This window comes from Dermacentor silvarum, chromosome 6, assembly GCF_013339745.2.
Source record: "Dermacentor silvarum isolate Dsil-2018 chromosome 6, BIME_Dsil_1.4, whole genome shotgun sequence".
Taxonomy (NCBI): Eukaryota; Metazoa; Arthropoda; class Arachnida; order Ixodida; family Ixodidae; genus Dermacentor; species Dermacentor silvarum.
In genome coordinates, this window is record NC_051159.1 from 21,062,984 (window position 1) to 21,083,771 (window position 20,788).

Genomic DNA, 20,788 nt, shown 5'->3' on the forward strand with positions numbered 1-20,788 from the left:
CTTCCATAATTCAATAATGTATGTGGTCAGATATTTTATGGAGCCGTCGTCCAAATTCTTAAGCAATCTGTTAGAGATGCCATCCGGGCCCGATGCTGACCTACTATTCAAATCATACAGTGCCGTGCGTACCTCACTTTCCTTGAATTCCTGATCCATAAACTTGCATTCTGCCCCTAAGTAATCGGGGTAACTTATTTCCTGATCCGCAGTCCTGAGAGGCAAGTATTTAGCTGACAATCACTGCATTATGCTCTCTGCGCTTGCAGTGTGACTTTCCTGGTGTAGCAGCTTTGCCACTGCCGTATGTCTATTCGATTCAGTGCCTTTTTCATTGACCAGATGCCCCAGCAGATTCCAATTGCCTCCACGTTTTATCCTTCCATCTATAGAGTTACACACCTCATTCCACTGTTGTTTCTGCAAATATCGGGCGTGCTCCTCGATATCCCTATTGAGGTGAGCAATTCGCTTTCTAAGTCTTCTTTTCAAGCGGTGTGATTTTCATCTTTATAAAATTGATTCCTTAGCTTCTATCAAATGCGCAAATCTACTGTCCATTTGTGCGACCTCTTCCTCAGTTTCTATAGCATGGGTTGCTGCATTCAAGTCGTCCCTAAGCTGAGCTACCCACTCTGGTGGTGTGATTTGCCCATTTCCTTCTGTTTCTGCTCTGTCCTTTCTGATTTTTCTAAATTGATCCCAGTCTACATAAGTGAAATGCTGTACCTTCACCCCCGTCGTTTCCACCATTATGTGTAGTATGTAATGGTCGCTCCCCAGATCCACCCCAGAGTTGATCCAGTCTGCCCTGGGTAAGTTAGAAGTGAAGGTCAAGTCCGGGGTGGTGTCCCTACACGTGGAAGTGCCACACCTAGTAGCAAAGGCTGGGTCTGTGATAAGAAAGAGGCCTAAATCCGTGGCAAGATGCCAGATTTCTTGAGATTCTTTGTACTCCGGTGGTAACCCCAAGATTGGTGTGAGGCATTGAAGTCCCCGCCTATTATGAGGGGCGCATTTTGGCTACCCCCATGGCCTTATTAAAAATTGCTTTGAAGCTATTTCTCATCTCGCTGGGACTGCTATATATGTTGAGGCAGAACTAGCTTTGCGCTATACCTCTGTGCCTTTTTATGACCATTTCTATCAATATATATTCAATTTTGTTTGCTTAATTTTAAATCATGCTTGACGTAGAGAATTTTCTTGTCAATTAGGGTGGCGATTCCCCTGCCCCGGTTAACGCCTTTGCAGATCGAGTTGAAGCCAGACAGCCCGATCTCCTCCGCTAGAGTTTTCTGCAGCATTATTAATTTTGGCCTATTTTCAACCGTTTTGATTATCTGTGCTAATGACGCTCTTTTTCGGTGAAATCCTCTGCAATTCCACTGTCACACACTAAGTCTCTTTCTGCTATCCATTATTATTGCCGTTACCCCCTGACTTGCTACCCCCTGTCACTGTTCTCTTGACTGTACTACCCACCGCTCCTGGAAGTGTTCTAACGCTTTCGGCTTCCGAGGGCATATATTCCTCATCCTCTCCTTGGGCCTCTAATTTTTTCAGCCTTTTCTCGGCTGTTAACTTCCACATCCATATTTTGTCCACCTTAAGGTGAACGCTGTCTACCGTGTCCTTTGGGTCCTTAATCGCATCCTTAATCTCCTCCAGAACCGAGCACATCGATTCCACCTCTGGGACTACAGCTCTCTTTTTTGGCGCCGGTGTGCCTTCTTCCTCCTGGCTGTTACTTCTACTCACCGGCTCAGCTACTGCCACATAAAAGCTTTCTGCCCTTAACCCTTTGTTCATTTCCTGAATCTGCTTCTTATTTCCTCATTTGCTTTCTTTAGTGATATAACCTCTCTGATGAGCTGTTCTACTCTGATATCATTGCTTTGTATCTGCGAGGCTATGGCCCCGTTACCTGTGGCTTTCACAGTACCTTTGACTTTCTCTGCCCAGGTAGCTCCTGGCTCCTTTTTCTTGTTGGTCTTCAGCTCCTGCTCCTCGAAGCGCACCTGCGCCTCCCGAGACCTCGAACGGTTTCTTCCCCTCGATGTTGAACGCTGCCTTGATCTTGTACTACTTCTTGAGCGTGAACACTGTCTTGATCTTGAACCCCTCTTTGAGCGTGAGCGCCTCCCGGCGCCCGGAGGGGTCTCCTTTGTCGGTTGAGCCGATTCCATCTCGGTGTCCTCTTTGAAGCGTTCTCTTCTCCTTACTCTCACTACATGCCGTATTTGATACCGTTTCTTGCAAGCCTTGTCACCTGAGGGGTGATCTTCACCGCAGAACTTGCATTTGAGAGAGCATATAAGATCCTCTTCTGGGTCTTGCACACCGCATCCCCTGCACTGCACCACATCAGGTGTGGGACAAACGTCTGATTTGTGTCCAATTCTTCCACATGCGTAACATACGTCAAATTGCTTCCTGTGCAGATAGGACCTCACTATAGTTGACCCATATTCGATGAAATTGGGCACCTTGAATCCGTCGAAGAGCACAATAACCGAGCCCGTAGCTTTGATACGCTGTGCAGCCAACGCCGTTGGGTTGTATTCATGCACGATCTTTTTCGTGATAACACACTGACTGTCGTTGAGGTTCACTCTTCTATTAACCCCCTTGCACGTAGAGTGCGGGGCCGTTTCATAAGCGCTGACTTCATATTCCGCCTTCATGACAGTAATAGACTTGAGTCGCACATACCTTTCGGTATGATCGGAGTCCGGTGTACTAACCATCATGATATTCTGTGTGAAGTTGGGGCAGACGATGTCCCCCTTCGCTTGGTCTTCTGTAAGTCCGGCCGCCTCGACGATCGCTTCTCCAATAACTGTAGTGCTGACCTTGTTCAGGTTGAGGCCTCCCCGAGGCCTAACGATGATTTTTCCTGTGCTCCTCTGGCAGTTGCGGCATCCTTGACGCCTTCACCATCCGGCGCTTGAGCTTGTCGGCCCCGTCGGCACCTTTGTTGGCCCCGCAAGGGCACCTTGAGTATCAAGGTGATGGTACTTGGCGCCACCACGGATCCTTAGCCCCCATACCGAAGCTGTCATCCGCACCGTGGCGAAAGGTTTTGAGGTGAAGAGTAGAAACCATGAACGGTGGCGGTCGGGGCCATGGTCAAGCTCCGGCCGACGGTCTCTTCGTCTGTTTACCAGGTGGCGAGCCCCGGGACGTTCCTGTGAATAAGACGGTGAAACACAGGTGACATTCTAGTAACCGTCAGCATACCCATATCGCATGAGTATTTCTTCTTCCAAAAAACGCGATCGGTCCCTGAAAAGGGGCCGCACCGAAGAAAGCTTTGACAGAACTCGATCTGATTGCCATCACTTTCCACGTTTCCTACTTATTCACTCTCTTGTAGACAACGACTCAGTTGCTGCAATGTCCGTTTTTGTTATTGCTAGGACCCTTCAGAAAATGATAGGAAGAAATCATGAAGCAAAGAAACTGTCATCCGGCGATATTCTTGTTGAAGTGTCACAGAAAGATCATTCTGACATCCTACTCAAGCAAAAGCAGTTTGCTCATTTACAGGTGTCCATTACCCCGCACCACAGTCTGAACACAGTTCAAGGCGTTATATCAGAACGTGATCTGATCCGTGAAACAGACTCAGACCTCCTTGATGGCTTCAGAGATCAAGGTGTCACTGCCCTACGCCGCATCACCATAAAGCGAAACGGCGAAGATGTAGTGACACCCCATATCGTCTTGACCTTTAATCGCTCCCGTCTACCAGATGCTGTGAAAGCAGAGTTCATTCACTGCAAAGTACACCCCTATGTCCCAAACCCGAGAAGATGCTTTAAGTGCCAAAAGTACGGACACGGATCCAAAACATGTCGCGGATAACTCACCTGTGCAAAGTGTGGTGCTCACGAGCATCCAAGTGAAAGCTGCAGTGCCACTCAAAGAGAATGTCCGAACTGTCATGGGCCGCACGCTGCGTACTCGCGAACTTGTGAAATGTTCCAGAACGAGAAAAAGATCATTCAAATCAAAGTAACGGAAAACATCACGTTCCCTGAAGCCCGGAAGAAGCTCTCGCTTCTCTCCGGAAGAGCCTACGTTGACGCAGCGCGCCAGGGGGCCGGGCGGCGTCTAGTTACGGTGGGCACGCAGTACAGCTTTGCTGATGCGCGCCTTTCTCGGCCCCCCAGCAAGCAGCCATCGGCTGCACCAACCTTTCAAGTCCCAGAGGTCAACTTCGCACACACCTCTGTAACAACACAGACAACTGAGAGGGAGTCAACCCCTCCTGACAAACCCTCATCCGCTTCCGAGTCTCCGCCGGAAGCAATGGAAGTAACCCCGGGATCCTCAGTGTCTCAGACGCTCAGAGAATCCCCCAAAGAGAGGCGGAGTTTTCTAGATCGCCTCAAACAGAAAAAACATCCGCCAGTCAAGCCGCCTAATAAAGGCGGTGACATTTGAATAACCCGTCCCCTTATCACTCGCAAAAATGGCTGCTGAGAGCATTATACACTGGAACTGCCGAAGGCTACTCAGAAATCTGGATGACATATATGAAATACTTGCACAATACCAACTTGCACATACTTTGCCTACAGGAAACACACTTAAACCCAACACGCACAAACTTTCTAAAACAATATGCAGTATACCGGAAAGACAGGCAAGGCACTGCCCACTCATCGGGTGGCGTCGCTATTGTCGTGCGGAACATTATTCCCTGTCAGAGTATCACCCTAGTTACCGATTTAGAGGCAGTGGCAATACGGGCTCTAACTTTTGGAAGAATAATAACTGTATGTTCCCTATACATTCCTCCGGACCATCACCTCTCCGTCGAAGAATTTGAAAAAGTTATTGACCAGCTCCCGGGTCCCTTCATGTTGCTTGGAGATTTTAATGCACACCACCCACTATGGGGAAGTTCAAGAGCTGATTCTTGAGGTGCGCTAATCGAAAAATGTCTATTGTCCTCCGGTTCCTGTATATATAATAAAAAAGGCCCAACATACTTTAATATAGCACACAGCTCATACACAGCAATCGACCTGGCTATTGGCTCTCCAGTGCTCTTGGCAACCACTGAGTGGGCTGTTATCGATAATCTGTATGGAAGCGACCACTTTCCTGTTTGCTTAAAACACACATGAAACATAAATATGGGTTTAAATTATCACAGGAAGTTTAAAGAACAGGCTGCTGATTGGAAGAAGTTCCGAGAACTCTCTAAACTGCCGAGTTCTCCAACCGTAGACCTAGGTATAGACGAATTACAATCCATGATCACTCTGCATATTATAGAAGCCGCACAGAAATTAATCCCACAGACATCAAAGAAGACACAAAACAAACGTAGACCATGGTGAATGCGGAGTGCAAGAATGCCCGTGAGAACCAAAACAAAGCATGGTCAAAATTCCGCAGGTAACCTACAGTTAACAATTTAATAGACTTCAAGCGTGCTAAAGCAAATGGCAGGCGTATCCGACGTGCATCCAAACGGGAAAGCTGGCGCTCATTCCTCTCCTCTATAAACTCCTACACAGAAACACATAATGTGTAGAACAGACTTAGAGCACTTCAAGGGCGCAGTACTCACCCAGTGCCTCTGGTCAGCACTGCTGGTGATACACTGGAACACCAAGCAGATGCAATAGGTGCACATTTTGAACATATTTTCAGCTCAGCACAATATACAGACTCCTTCATGCGACACAAGCTAGCGGAGGAACGGAAACCTATCCGTGATAAAAGGCCATCCACAAGAGGGTACAATAGCCCTTTCACTATGGAGGAACTGAAGGCGGCTCTGGGAACATGTGGCAACTCAGCAGCAGGCCCAGACAGGATTACATATGGCATGCTTAAACACATACATGAACACACCCTTATAACCATCCTCTTTCTGTTTAACAAGATATGGTCCTTTGGGCGCCTACCCAAAGCCTGGAAAGAGGCTGTTATCATACCCATTCTTAAACAAGGAAAGGAAGCCACACTTGCAGCTAGCTACAGGCCCATTGCCTTGACTAGTTGCTTGTGCAAAGTGCTTGAGAAAATGATAAATCGCCGCCTCGTGTATTTTCTTGAATACAACGGCCTTCTTGACCAACGTCAAGCTGGATTCAGGTCTGGCCGGTCGACAACTGACCAGCTTGTGGCATTTGAATCTTATGACAGGGATGCCTTTATCCACAAACAACACGTCTTTCTGTATTTTTTGACCTGGAAAAAGCTTATGACACGACCTGGCGTTATGGCATTCTCCGTGATCTGCATTCTCTTGGAGTCTCGGGAAACATGCTTAATACTATAGAAAGCTACCTCTCCGAACGCACCTTCGTGCTTCGTCTTGGAAATGCTCTATCGAAGCGGTTCATACAGGAGAATGGCGTTCCTCAAGGTGGCGTACTCAGCGGCACGCTTTTCATAGTTAAAATGAACTCCCTAAGCAGTGTGTTGCCCAAAACAATCTCTTACTCTGTTTACGTAGACGATGTCCAGATCAGTTTCAAATCCTGCAACTTGGTCATCTGTGAAATCAAATTCAGTTGGGGGTAAATAATCTCTCAAGCTGGGCAGATAAAAATGGGTTTAAATTCAACTGTGGGAAAACCGTCTGTTTACCTTTTTCTCAACAGCGTGGCATTAGGCCGGACCCCAACATCACACTGAACGAGCAGACCGTAGCCGTTAAACAAGATCACAAATTCCTAGGTATTGTGGTTGATAAAAAGCTCACCTTTGTTGCACATATCAAGCAGTTGCGATTGAAATGCTTGACAGCAATGAACTTACTAAACATCCTTTCCCATCAGTCATGGGGTACAGACCGTGACTGTTTACTGAACCTTCTGAATAGCGTTGTATTGTCACGTATTGACTATGGCTCGGTAGTGTACGAATCAGCGTCAAAGTCTGCGCTAGAGATGCTTGACCCAGTGTATCACCTTGGGCTCCGTCAGGCCACTGGTGCTTTCAGAACTAGCCCAATGGTCAGCCTGTATGTTGAGGCTAACAGATGGTCACTGGAACGGCGATGGCAGTGCACAAGCTTAGTGTATGCCACTAAGGTGCTCTCTCACGCAGAACATCCATCTGGTGAACTCTTGCGGGACACAACCAACACCCAGTTGTTCTTGAGGCGATCATCAGCAACGCCACCATATCCCATTAGAGTCGCATCACACATTGAAAGCCTGCACATACCGGTCTCCAACCTCCAGGTGGTGTCCCATAAAGACGCCATTGCGCCGTGGGAAATGCACGCTGTTAACTGTAATATCTCATTTCTTGAGGTGGGCAAACATGGGAATCCGCTCATAATAAATCAGCACTTTATGTACTTGCAAGCAAAATACAGGTGTGCTCAGTATTACACTGATGCCTCTAAATCGTCAGCTGTCGCATGTGCCGCACATGGCCCTCAATTCTCCGAATCGAAAACAATGAACGAAAATACAAGCATATTTACTGCAGAATGCTGTGGCATCCTCCTGGCCGTAAAGCACATCCTACAGAAGAAACAACCAGCCTCCATCATATATACAGACTCCCTCAGTGCGGTGACTGCGTTGTCCTCCTGTAAAAAGCATAAAAATCCAGTGAATAATTTCCTTCTAATTTCATGTCGGCTCACAAATCCAAACTTAAAATCACACTATGCTGGGTACCGGGGCACTGCAACATAGCTGGCAATGAGGTAGCTGACAGACTTGCGCAGTCAGCTGCCCTTCGTAATTCTATTGACATAGATAATGTACCCTACAAGGACCTTAGGCCACACATTAGAAACAGAATTCGTAGGCAATGGCAAGAAGAATGGGATGCAGCAATTGAAAACAAACTACACACAATAAAGTCCATAATAGGAAGATATGCTACCGAGAAACGCGACTGATATAAAGAGGTTGCACTATGCAGGCTTAGAATAGGACACACATATGCAACACATTCACATCTGTTAAACAGTTCTCCAGCTCCGCACTGTCCAAATTGTGGTGATCGACTTCGACTGTCCGTCATTCATGTTCTAATCATGTGCAAGAGGCTAGAACCAGACAGGAGACGTCACTTCCCAGAACTATACAGAAATCAGGTACCTCCGCACCCGTCCTTCTTTCTCGGCGACTACCAAATGTTTTCACTAAATAGAGTTTTTAAGTTTTTAGCGAGTTTAGGCTTCCTACGTGCAATTTCATATTTCCATTGAACTCAGCCTTGTCTCATTCCCGAGGAAATGGCTGAGATTTCTTATCTTACATGTCAGGCGCTCCGCACTCCTTGCCCTGACAAGGACTGTTGCTGAGGCTGCGTGACCTTGTAAATGTCATGCGCTTTGCCCATAACCATTAAATGTAATCATTACTCAATTATTTTAGGCCCTATACACCACTGTTTTTTATCCTTCTCTTTTACTGCTTACTAACCTGAGTCGACCACCAACCTTGTGTTTGGCGCTCTTTGGCCACAGTTCCCCTTGCGCCATAAAAATCTACCACTAAGTAACCTTTGTTGGCGATCTCCTTTCCTTGTAACCCTTGGGTCAAATGCCCGGTTCCACAAGGTCCCCAAGTATATCCCGCAGATTGCGATCTTCGGTTGCTGACCACCTGCCAACCCATTCCTTCCTCGCCGTCTTCTGTCTCCGAGGAGACGTCGTCGTTCATACGTGTATTAGCCATGCCGACTTGGCGGGCTCGCTGGGCCAACGTGGCGTTAGGCCTAACGGCGCTCCCACGTTCGATGCACACAAGAAGGCGATAAAAGTCCGAAAAAAGCAGGCCCACCTTGTCCAAAGGCGTCTACCGATTCGCGTTAACTTCACGAATCCAATGACGAGCTTGAAACCGTGGTCCTGCCAAAATTTCCTGCAGAATCATTCAAAAACGAGACGGAGCCGATGCGAGGCACATCCGCTCTCCTCTTCTTCTTTCACTTCCCGGCACATATCAATGACCACTTGCCTATTTACATAGCAGCTAAAACACCAACACTTCATTAGAAGTCGGTCAAAACAAATTCCAAGATTTACAGATACATAAAAAACATGCTAGAAAAGCTTGCTCGTGTTTTGTTAAACACAAATTGCAAATACATGTATTGCTGTAATGATTCCCGCTGAATGTATAATATGATTATTCAGGCATTCAAGGCAGCCTATGACGAATCGTTTCCATATAAAGCTGTAAAACATTCGCGCATAGCGCGCAAGCCGTGGATCACTGCTGAATGTTTACCAAGCCATACAATAGGAAACCTTTCTTCATAAAATATGTCTTAAAACAAGAATGGTCGAAGGCTCAGCTATATTGAGGAAGCGCAAAAACCAAACGAGCTGCCGGGTCGGGTAGTGTAAAGAGCATTACTTTCTGAACTCGTTTTGCAATGACGCTTTGCAGGCGCAGGAACTTATCTGGAAAAACAAATAGAATTTTACCTCGCGGCATTGACTGGCCTACGAAGCCAATGCAGATAAAATCACATGGCAAAACCCTGGTCGGCGAAAAGCTGGTAAACGTTCTCAATTATTTTTTATTTAAGTGGATAAATCAGTCAGAATCAGAGCTATAAACAATTTCTCCCTTCCCGAAATTCTGGGACAGCCTTTTTGTTTCTTGCAACAAGAACAGAATTAAAGACTACCCTTTTAGCCTTAAAGAATAACAAATGCCAAGATGTTGAAGACCTGAAAATTCTGCTAATTGAATACGTCATTGACATCACAAGTCTTGTTTTCAAATATCTCTTAACGTAATATTTTTGTGAGGGAAGATTCCTCAATGAATGAGGGTAGCTAAAGTGTCTGTTATCTTTAAAATGGGGATAGAAATGATGTGACTACCTCAAACCCAATATACTTGTTTCTTCCAAGCGACTAAGGTTATTCATTCAATAGTTAACCCTTTTATAGCAAGGCATAAAATTATGGCACCTACAAAACTTGGCTGAACAAAACAGTTTTTACACAGAAAGTGCACTGCCCCAGCAAAAAGAATCAGTCTTCGATGGTTTCGAAAAAGACCTTTGCGTTCTTGGAGTAGTTAGCTATTCCAAGGAAGTCCATTGTATTAGCCATGACACCCTCATTGGCAAACATGAACATTACGGTTTCCATCATAACATTCTAAACCCGTTAAAAAGCTACTACCAGACTCGTAAGCAGCAAGTTGTAATAATGAACTTTAAATCAAGCTTAAGACCAATACAAAGGATTGTACTGCCCTTAGGGCAGTACAATCCGGCCTTTACTTTTTATCATATATTTTGACGATATATTATAAACATTGACAATGTAAAAAAGTTAATCATTTATGCTGACGACACTATCCTATTTTTGACATGTTTCAATATACCTTTATTAGTGCGCAAACCGAAGAATGCTATAGAGGTGCTCAACATCCGGAATGTACCAAGCTCCCACACCATAAATGCCTCACAAAAAATGGCCTACAATCCACATAGGGAAGGTGGTTGGCCAGCGAAGCTGTGGTATCACCTGATCCAATAGAAGTAGAGCTCCAAGTCGGGCTGGTTCGTTGACATGCATGTTGTACTTTAACTGCGCTAACCCACACGGACAAAAACGAGGCAGACAAGACGTGCGCAGACTGGCAATTGAATGTTTAATGGGTGAATATGGCATATATACAGAGGAAAAATGAATACATCTGATTGGCCATCCAACAATGGATAAGTTAACGTCACACAGTAGCATCTAAAACCCCATTTCGCAATCAGCCAGTGACACCGAAGGTTCGCTTACACACCCACGTGTAATTTTTATCTTAAATGCCTCAAACAGCTCCCTAGTACTACGGTCCCTATGACGCTACAGCCATTTTGTCTGCAAGATTGAGCATAAGCAAGAGTCAGCCATTGTCCCCTGCGCCTACGCAGTAGTGTATGAATTTCCTTTCTCTTGTGGGTGTGTATACATCGGTCAGACGGCTAGGTGTAATAATGTTCGGGTGAAAGAACATAAAAAATACCACTTCAGATGGTTATTCCCACGTGGCTAAGCATCGCAATGGCTGCAAAAAACTAAACAAGGAAACTTGTCTTCCACTTCTTAAACAAACTAGAATTTTGTACCGTCATACGAACCGTAGTACTAGGGAGCTGTTTGAGGCATTTAGGGTAAAAACTACACATGGGTGTGTAAGCAAACCTTGGGTGTCACTAGCTGATTGCGAAATGGGGTTTTAGATGCTACTGTGTGACGTTAACTTATCCATGGCTGGATGGCCAATCAGATTCATGTTCCTGTGTGTATATGTCATATAGCCTTCATTGATTGAGCAATGCACTACATGAAATGATTGACAGCAAGGTAATTAAATGCACTGTATTTAGCTAATAAGTACAGTGCAAAACACTTCCTAACTGTGCTTGGCTTGTTTTGGGCAGGAACCGCTGAGTGCTGCCCGCCTGAGCACGACGCCGTTGTACATATTGACGTTCCCATCGCCGCTCATCGTAGTCATCGTGCTCTTCGGGAGCCCTATTCAATTCAATTCAATTCAATTCTCTTTATTTACCAGAAATTATTCTGGCTGGACTCCTGGGCTAAAAGCTGCAAGAGTACAGCTTGACGGGGCCCAGGAGACCATACATACATGGCAACAAGTGACAGGTAAACAGATAACAGATGTCTAAAAGCATAATAATAATAATGTTAATGTGTGTTAACTATGTGTTGCCTTCTCAAAGCGCTATCACAACACAAACCTCCAAGTTTCTGCCCCAAATGTTAGCACCGGTAGAATGCAATTATTGTACACGTTTCTTTTCAACGACAGTGGTAAGCTCAAAGTCAGGATTTGTAAATACCTGTCGCATGCACTCCAAACCAATTTTATTCTTCCGGAAATTTCCATCTGATGATGAAGGTCCCCTCTGAGTAATTCACCTAGATAAACGTACTCCTTTACAGACTCTAGAGGCTTTCACGGTTCAGGCCCTCAATCATTTGTTGTACTTCGTCCCCATTGTTGCTGAATAGGTCAATGTCACCTGCAAACCGAAGGTTGCTGAGATATTCGACATTGATCCTCACTCCTAAGACTTCCCAGTCTAAGAGCTTGAATACTTCTTCTAAGCAGGCAGTGAATAGCATTGGAGAGATTGTGTTTCCTTGCCTGACCCCTTTCTTCATAGGTAACTTTCTACTTGTCTTGTGGAGAACCAACGTAGCTGTGGAATCTTTGTAGATATTCACGTATGCATTTTGTAATCCTTGATTACGCAATGCTTCTGTGAGTGCTGGTATCTCTACCGTATCAAATACCTTTTCATAATCTATAAAAGCCATTTATAGAGGTTGATTGTACTGCGCAGATTTCTCTATTACCTTATTGGTGACACGGATATGAACCATTTGAGTGACAATAGATTAATTCGTTGCTGGCATAGTGTGGGAAGTGTGATGACTGAAATAGCGTGATCTGCGAAAAACATCTGTAGACCTCTTCCTCCTTGAATATGTAAAACTAAAAATACCGACCATGCTGACCTCGAACCAAGAACTCTCCTCCACAGAATACGTATACCTCCACGTGCCGTCATCCCAAGATACGTAGGTTTCTTCTGAAAGGTCCTCCCTAGCGACAGGAAACGTACTGCTACCAGTAAAACAAAAAAATCCGACAGAACGCCCCTGTTCACACTGTGGCGTGTCATTCTGAGCTCTGGTGTTTCGACAGATTTCAATTTAATGATATATAGTTATATTCTCCCGTACGCAGTATGTGTGCCTGTCATACCCGTCTCGCGAGGGAAGACGCGCGAGTCTCGCGGAGGTCTTCATATGCCAGATATCGCTAAAGTACTTGGTAGGCAGGGAATTGCATGCACAATGCCTCGACACTGGCCCGTGCACAAAGATCGGGCCTGCAAATTTATGGAATCTCATTCTATCTACAATGATTGACTCAACGTCCTTGTATCGTGTCCGCACGTGTGCGCGCTTCTGCATGCGCACAAGTTATTGTTGATGGAAGCCAAACCAACACCCATGTCTTTATCAACGAACACACCCCCTTTTCCCTCTCCCTGCAGTAGTATATTAACCGCATTCAATAAACAACGTCGTTCACTCTTCTACTGCTGTCCCGGCGTTTCACTCGGCACTTAGATGCCGATACATGGTGTCAGAAGTGGCAACCGTTAGGCTACGAGCGGCGAAGTACGTCAGCGATGGACCGCATCAAGCCCCCAGAGCCGCTACGCTTGGCCGGGGATGGTGGAAGAAACTGGAAGTCCTTCATACAACGGTTCGAGTTATTTCTAAAAGCAACAAGCCCTGAGAAGCCAAGATCCGAAGAAGTAAAGACCGCTATCCTGCTGAGCGTCGCCGGCGAAGAAGCAATAGAGGTATACAACAACTTCTCGTTTGCTGAAGAAGCGGAAAAGCATGACTACAAGACAGTAGTCGCGAAGTTCGAGGAGTATTGCGTCGAGAAAGAGAAGGAAGTCCACGAGAGGTATGTCTTCAGAACGCGTCTCCAAGGTGAAGCTGAGCCATTCGAGCAATTCCTCCGAGAAGTCATGAAACAGGCTGCGCATTGCAACTTCGGTCTCTTGAAGGACGACATGGTTCGTGATCAAATCGTTTTTGGGACGAATTCGTCACGGCTGCGGGAGAAAATGCTGAGGGACAAAGGGAAAAGCCATTAGTATGTGCAAGGCTGCAGAGACAGCAGCTCGTCAGAATGACGTATGGAAGAAAACGAAGGTCGAGCACGAAGCAGACGCAGTAACGTCGAGAATCAGTACTACATCGACGCGAGAAGCCGAGACCACGGTTCGTCAGAACGAAGCATGCAACAAGATAAAGGAAGAACCAGAAGTAAGCGCGGTAACGAGACCCGCCTCCACAATGCTGATGCAACCCGCGAAGTGTTACCGATGTGGCCGATCTCATGCTCCAAGACGTTGTCCGGCGTATGGCAAAACTTGCCATCACTGCAATAGGCCTAATCACTTTGCCTCGTGTTGCAGTAAGAGAGCTGACACTAGGAGGATACACCAAGTGGATGATGAATTTGAGGTCCTAGACGTCGTGGTAAGTAGTGTCGGCCACGATCGCGATTGGCTGGTGACTGCTAGCGTAGGAGGCCGGCATGTGTCATTCAAGGTTGACACCGGGGCCAAGCAAATCTGATACCATTTTCGCTGTATCGCAAACTAAGCGTTGGGGCTCTTGAACCCAGTGGAGCAGTCTTGCGTTCCTACGGTGGAAGCATCATCAAGCAATGTGGAACCGTTTCAGCCCGGTGGAGATAAATGGCAACAAGGACACGGTTCGATTCTTCGTGGTCAAGAAGGATCACCAGGCCATCCTCGGCTTAGAAGCCAGTGAGCGCTTTGGGCTAATCCAACGCAACATCACAAGCGTAACCGCAAGCTCTTCAAGAGACGTTACCCATAAGTTCCCTCAGCTGTTTTGCGGAATCGGTTGCCTCCAGCGGAAATACAAAATTGCGCTTCGTGATGGTGCACTACCCGTCGTTCAACCAGCTCGAAGAGTGCCCTTCTCCCTCCAGCAGCCGCTACGCGCCGAGTTGACAAGGATGGAACAAGAAGGCATCATCAAGAAAGTCAGCTGCCCCACAGACTGGGTGAGTCCCTTAGTTATTGTTAGAAAGAAAGATGGGAGGTTAAGAATTTGTCTTGATCCAAGAAAAATCAATGAGAACATAAAAAGAGAGCACTATCAGATGCCACGACGCGAGGACATCGAAGCAGAACTGGCAGGCGCAAAATTCTGCTCTCGCCTAGACGCTAACGCCGGATTCCATCAAATTCCTCTGGATGAAGAATCGTCAATGTTATGCACATTTTCCACACCGTTTGGTCGATACCGTTTCCTTCGGCTACCCTTCGGCATAGCATCCGCCAGTGAAGTATTCCAGAAAGCGCTGAACGAAATATTTGATGATCTCCCAGGCGTCCGCGTGTATGTTGACGATGTGCTTGTATGGGGAACAACAAGAGAAGAGCATGACCAGCGCCTGCGAGACGCACTGAAAGCAGCTGAGTTGGCGGGACTAACATTCAACCCTGCGAAGTGCATGTTTGCCGTACAAGAGATTAAGTTTCTAGGCGACATAATCAGCAGTAAGGCCATCAAGCCAGATCCGTCACTACTTGCCAGCGTATTCGACTTACCGGCACCACAAAACAAGCAAGCTGTGCAGAGGATACTCGGTGTTATTAACTATTTTTCCAAGTATGTCCCCAGCCTGACGCAGCGAACTGCGCTTTTGCGCTCGCTTTTGAAACACGATGTGCAATTTGAATGGACGCCCGCACACGAAAATGAATGGCGTGACGTATGCAAGTCATTGAGCGCAGCCCCTTTGTTGGCAACCTTTGACCCAAACAGGGCCACGAAGGTTACATCGGATGCATCGCAAGACGGCGTAGGTTCAGCTTTATTGCAGCTACATTATGATTGGAGGCCAGTAGCCTATGCTTCGAAAGCCCTGACAGCGTCCGACCAGCGGTACTCTCAAATAGAAAAAGAAGCGCTCGCATTAGTGTTCGGCTGCGAAAGATTTCACCATTTCGTTTATGGCCGTTCAGTGACACTCGAAAGCGATCATCGTCCTCTTATCGACATAGCAAAAAAGGCGATATCAGAAATGCCCCCACGTGTGCAGCGATTCTTCCTTAGGCTGTTACGTTACGATTACGTACTCATTTTTGTTCCTGGTAAACAGTTGAACCTGGCGGACATGCTGTCGCGTTCCCCTGGTCCTGGAGACGGCACTCCAGTGGACACTACAGACGTGGACCTTCATGCTGTCAGCATGGTATCATCACTCGTTTCTGAGAGGACGTCCGGACGCCTGGCACGTGAGACGGCGTCTGATCCATATCTAAAAGTAGTGTTGCAAAAGGTTACGCAAGGAGAAACTGTGGAAGGGCCATTAGCTTCTATGAAGTCAGAGTTGTCAGTGGTCAACGGCATACTTCTCAAGGGAATGAAGGTGGTAATTCCCGAAAAAATGCGAGCAGAAATGCTAAAAAGAATTCATGAAGGGCATCTTGGCATAGGAAAATGTAAGGCAAGAGCAAGACAGTTGGTCTACTGGCCTAACATCAACTCTCATATTGAATCTCTTGTACAAAAGTGCGCTGTCTGTCAGCGACATGCCTACAGTCAACCAGCCGAGCCACTCATGTTGAGGAAGACACCTACGCAAGTGTGGTACCGCGTTGGAGCTGATATTTTTGAGTATGGCGGGAAGCACTACCTGTGTGTTTATGACGCCACTTCTAATTTTCCAGATGTGGACGAGCTTCGTGACCTGTCGACAACTTCCGTCGTCGATGCACTCCGTGCCATGTTTGCAAGATATGGCCTCCCGTTGCAGTTATGCACCGACAACGGGCCACAGTTTGCCAGTCATGAGTTTGCCCAGTTTGCCGCACGGTACGACTTCGAGCATGTGACTTCAAGTCCGCGATATCCGTGCTCAAACGGATTAGCGGAGAAAGGTGTACAGGTTGTGAAAAGGATCCTTAAAAAGACCACGGAAGCCAACGAAGATTTCTGGCTAGGTCTGTTAAATTATAGAGCAAGCCCTTTGGAAGACGGACGATCTCCAGGCGAGTTGCTGCAGGGAAGACGTTTACGCACCCTGCTCCCAGACTTCACGTATCATCCGGCCATTCAGGTGAAGAAACACAACCAGACCATTCGAAACCATCGACCACTGCCGCCCCTCGAACGTGACGATGTCGTGCGTGTGAGAGGAAAAGCATGGTCACCGAAAGCCACCGTAATTGCGCAAGCAGGTCCACGGTCCTTCTTCGTTCGAACGGAGAACAAGAAGACAATACGGCGAAATAGACGCCATCTTCTCCCAACAAAGGAAAACCCTAGTCCAGAGGTCTCATTCAGCGACACTGACGACGAACCAGACGACGAGCAAGTTTCCTCGACGGCGTCATCAGAAGCCGGTCGCACAGATGGAGCAACAGAACAAAGCCCACCACCCGTGGCACTTAGGATGTCCCAGCGACAGCCAAGACCACCCCAGCGGCTTGCGTATGATGCTAACTTTAAACAAATAGGCACGCGGTGAACCACCTTCTATCAACATTCTTTGAGGAAGGAAGATGTATCGTGTCCGCACGTGTGCGCGCTTCTGCATGCGCACAAGTTATTGTTGATGGAAGCCAAACCAACACCCATGTCTTTATCAACGAACACACCCCCTTTTCCCTCTCCCTGCAGTAGTATATTAACCGCATTCAATAAACAACGTCGTTCACTCTTCTACTGCTGTCCCGGCGTTTCACTCGGCACTTAGATGCCGATACAGTCCTATTCATGTATGTATTTACATTGTCTGCCACTTGAGACGGGAAATATTTGAGTAAATTGCGCTACTAGTTAGTATTGTAAATACTGTATGCATTTCATATTGTACGCTGGTTCTTTGCACCTTCTCACACTGTTCTCCCTTTCTTTTATTGCAATTATATGGACACTCCAGAGCGGATTTCTGCCGTCGGCGTCGCCGTCGCAGTCACTGTCGCCGTGGTATTCCGTATGACGTCAACGGCGATAAAATCGTTGCCGCGCGCCGAATACTGTATGTACGAGTGAAAGGGCGTGAGGGATGCGCGATTTCACGAGGAGCGAACGCACGGCGGAGAGCAAACGCGCGTTCTGCACCGTGCTCCATGAAGGGCTGACGAATTAAGCGTCTCTTTCCTCCTTTACAATCACCATATCACCCCACCTACTTTTCTGCCGTGCTCGACTGAGCTTCCCTTCTCTTGGTATCCATTCTGTTACTCTAATGGTCCACCGGTTATCCATCCTACGCATTACGTGGCCTGCCCAGCTCCATTTTTAACAGCGAAGCTGTTAAAGCTGGAGGAGAAACGTCCAAAGTCTGAAACTACGTGCCGTTGCCTAGCAACAACCAAGCCACAGCTGCGCACCACCTGGCCCAACCTCGCCTAGCCGCGCACGCGCCGAAGCAGTAGCGATGACGTCACCTCGCGTTGCCTAGTAACCGCCAGCGCAGGTGCGCGCTCGCTTCGCCCGACATAGACACGGCTCCGCCGGGCTCCCGCCAGCTGCGCGCTACTGCGCATATGCCCTGAAGTCATCCCGGCGTGTCGTCTGCTGCGCGCCGCCCGTACACTGAGCACTGTGAAAAACATGTATAGCAAACCTGACTAAAGCAAACAAGCTAGGTGACTTAGTGTCACCGCCCCATTTCAAAAGGTATGCCAATAAATCATCACCACCACCAAGCAATAAAAGAAGGCTTTCCTCCTTGCCACCCGTTTTCATTTGGCAGTGGTCACGACGCTGCTCTGCACATATAAATCTTGCTGCTTGTTTTTCTGCAGGTTAGTGCCTAATCTTATTGTACATATATATTTAAATTTATTTGTGTGGTGTGATGGCTACTGCCACGTTGTGTTTGCCTGATTCGCGTACTTGTTGTTCTATGTTACTAATACCAATATGGCAGAGTAACTCGCAATGTTCAAAGAAGAGATGAGGGCTGAATTACTCAAAGAAATTAGACAAGAATGGAAAACCTTCAAAGACATGTTGTAATCTGATCGCAGGAATGAAATCTGGGAGATACGCAATGAGCAACGCCAAATGAGTAAGAGCAAGAGTAGTGGCTTTTCGCACGAGTCAATCCAGGAACTAAGGCATAAACTGGATTCTGAACACATCAAGAATGCAAATCAGGCAGTGAAAAACGAGGGAGTAAGCGCTAATTTTGCTCCAACATAAAATAAAGCAGTTGAACTAGAAAAGCGACTCACGCACTCGGAGCAGCATTCCGGATATGCAAATTTATTTATTTATTTAATGACACCTTACAGGCCCCTAGAGGCATTGTGTAAGAGGGAAGTGTACAATCAAAAATCGTACCTTATGCAATAATTAGACAACATATGTGAATATATCTACAAAAAATACAGGGAAAGAAATGCGCTAATACACAGTTGTATAGTGTTACAATATGCACAAGGAACAAACGGACGCTTTTGAACGCGACAGCTCATTGAACAACAAAAAATCACAAGGTAAAGTATAATCAATATAATTACATAGCGAGCAAGACATAATTAGGCTTTAACAAAGCACTATCTAAGGCGTAGTTGCACATAAATAACGGGAAAGGCAAAAATAATAAGTTAGGTTATGTAGAGTTCTTTGAAATATGCGTAATTAGAAGATGCCGGAAATTCGCTTGGCCGCTCTCATAAACTGTGGTGTTTGAAATACAGTGTATTGTGAGAAAATAAAATGAGAACGTTGCTACTATTTCGTCTGAGATAGGGAGCGCCATCGATGAGCCTATCGATGCATTCAACATCGAGTGTTGCCACCACGTTTCAAATTACAACCAAATTAAACTAACATTGTTATTCCGTATGATCCAGAGCCAAAGGCGACGCCGCCTTGAAAAAAGCAAAGAAAACTAGAATCACGAGCAGTCCACGACCCCTGTTTACGTGAAAGAACATCTGTGTCCGGCGCTGAAAAAGCTACTTTTCATGACAGTGGAAAGGAAATATGGAGATAAGTGGATATATGTGTGGACCAGGAACGGGAAAATTTACGCAAGGGAAATGGTAGCAGTGATGCTGTGCAGATAACGGATGAAGGTGACTTTGCTAAGATATCGTCTGTAGTTTCTGACGCAACTCAGAACACTCCCTAAGAATCGCGATCGAATATCACGACTTTATCTTACAGCAATGCCACAGTTACAACAAAATTCCAACATTTCCGTTCTGCACTTCATTGCTCAATCTGTCGCCAATAAACAAGAAGTTATTACTAATTCCTAAATATGTTCTCTTTCGAGTTTGATATCATCATGCAAATCGCGCAACATGGCATCAGGCCAGCCGTATATATCACTCTTAGCACGGTAACGTTTATGTTAACCTATAATTGCGAGTAACTTATAACATAAAGGTTACTCGGTGACTAAAAAAGTTTTATCTTTGTGTTTTCGTGTATTTCCGTCGCGGCTAGAGGTTACATGTGCCGAAGCGTATATTTTAAAGGTTACTGCAACGCCAAATGTCTTGTAACCTTTAGATTATAACCTCTAAATGAGTTGGCATTCGTGGCTTAGAAGACCTACTGTATGGATTGGAAGGTTACTTATTATTGTATCGTATTGCGATCCTGATGTGGTGTTTTTAGCCGGGACTAACCTATACGATATGTTCTGCGGCCGAGGGAATGAGGCAGGTTGGACTAAACTAATATTTTATTGACACCAGTGGGGATCTTTGGTTTCGCAATGTAAAAAAAGAAATTTAAATCTTGCACGAGCGTATGCTCAAGAGAGACAGCAGCAATTCATTCGCCACTGATCTCTACTACATACGTGCCATTATAATCTAAAAGGAAGCCACAGAAACAGCGAACATACATCGGAGAATATTGTGACAAAAGATGTTGTGGCATGAATTATCACTACGGTTCAACGTGATGGAAAGCACCCCGCTACCGCTGCAGGAATCTTAGGCTGTGGTATAAAACAAACTTGTGCACCTGCACAAAAACTAAATGCGGATGCATTATGGTGATTGAATGTATATTTGTACCCAATATTTTTTTAATTATTTGCTTGCGTATCAATGCTTCCTATATTCGGGTTGGTTTTTTATTCTCCTGAAACGCGACCCCCACTAACAGCGGGCGCGCACTGAAGGTCGCACGTGAGCGCACGCTAGAGTACTGTAAAATCGCGACGACCGGCAGAATCAAAGCGCAGAGCAGGTC

General features: G+C 46.2%; 1 protein-coding gene across 1 annotated transcript; it reads left to right on the top strand.

Moving 5' to 3' along the window:
• Window positions 1-15,759: 15,759 nt before the first annotated feature.
• Window positions 15,760-17,290, top strand: LOC125946107 (uncharacterized protein K02A2.6-like). Its single transcript, XM_049668596.1, has 2 exons — window positions 15,760-15,852; window positions 16,288-17,290. Exons 1-2 carry the CDS (start codon window positions 15,807-15,809, stop codon window positions 17,085-17,087), a joined length of 846 nt encoding a protein of 281 aa, XP_049524553.1. The 5' UTR covers window positions 15,760-15,806; the 3' UTR covers window positions 17,088-17,290.
• Window positions 17,291-20,788: the final 3,498 nt, after the last annotated feature.

Bases quoted from the DNA above. Each gene is read 5' to 3' on its own strand.
- LOC125946107 (XM_049668596.1), top strand. From the start codon at position 15,807: ATGGTATCATCACTCGTTTCTGAGAGGACGTCCGGACGCCTGGCAC. The intron at 15,853-16,287 runs GTGAGACGGCGT...CTAATTTTCCAG, and splicing joins GACGTCCGGACGCCTGGCAC to ATGTGGACGAGCTTCGTGAC.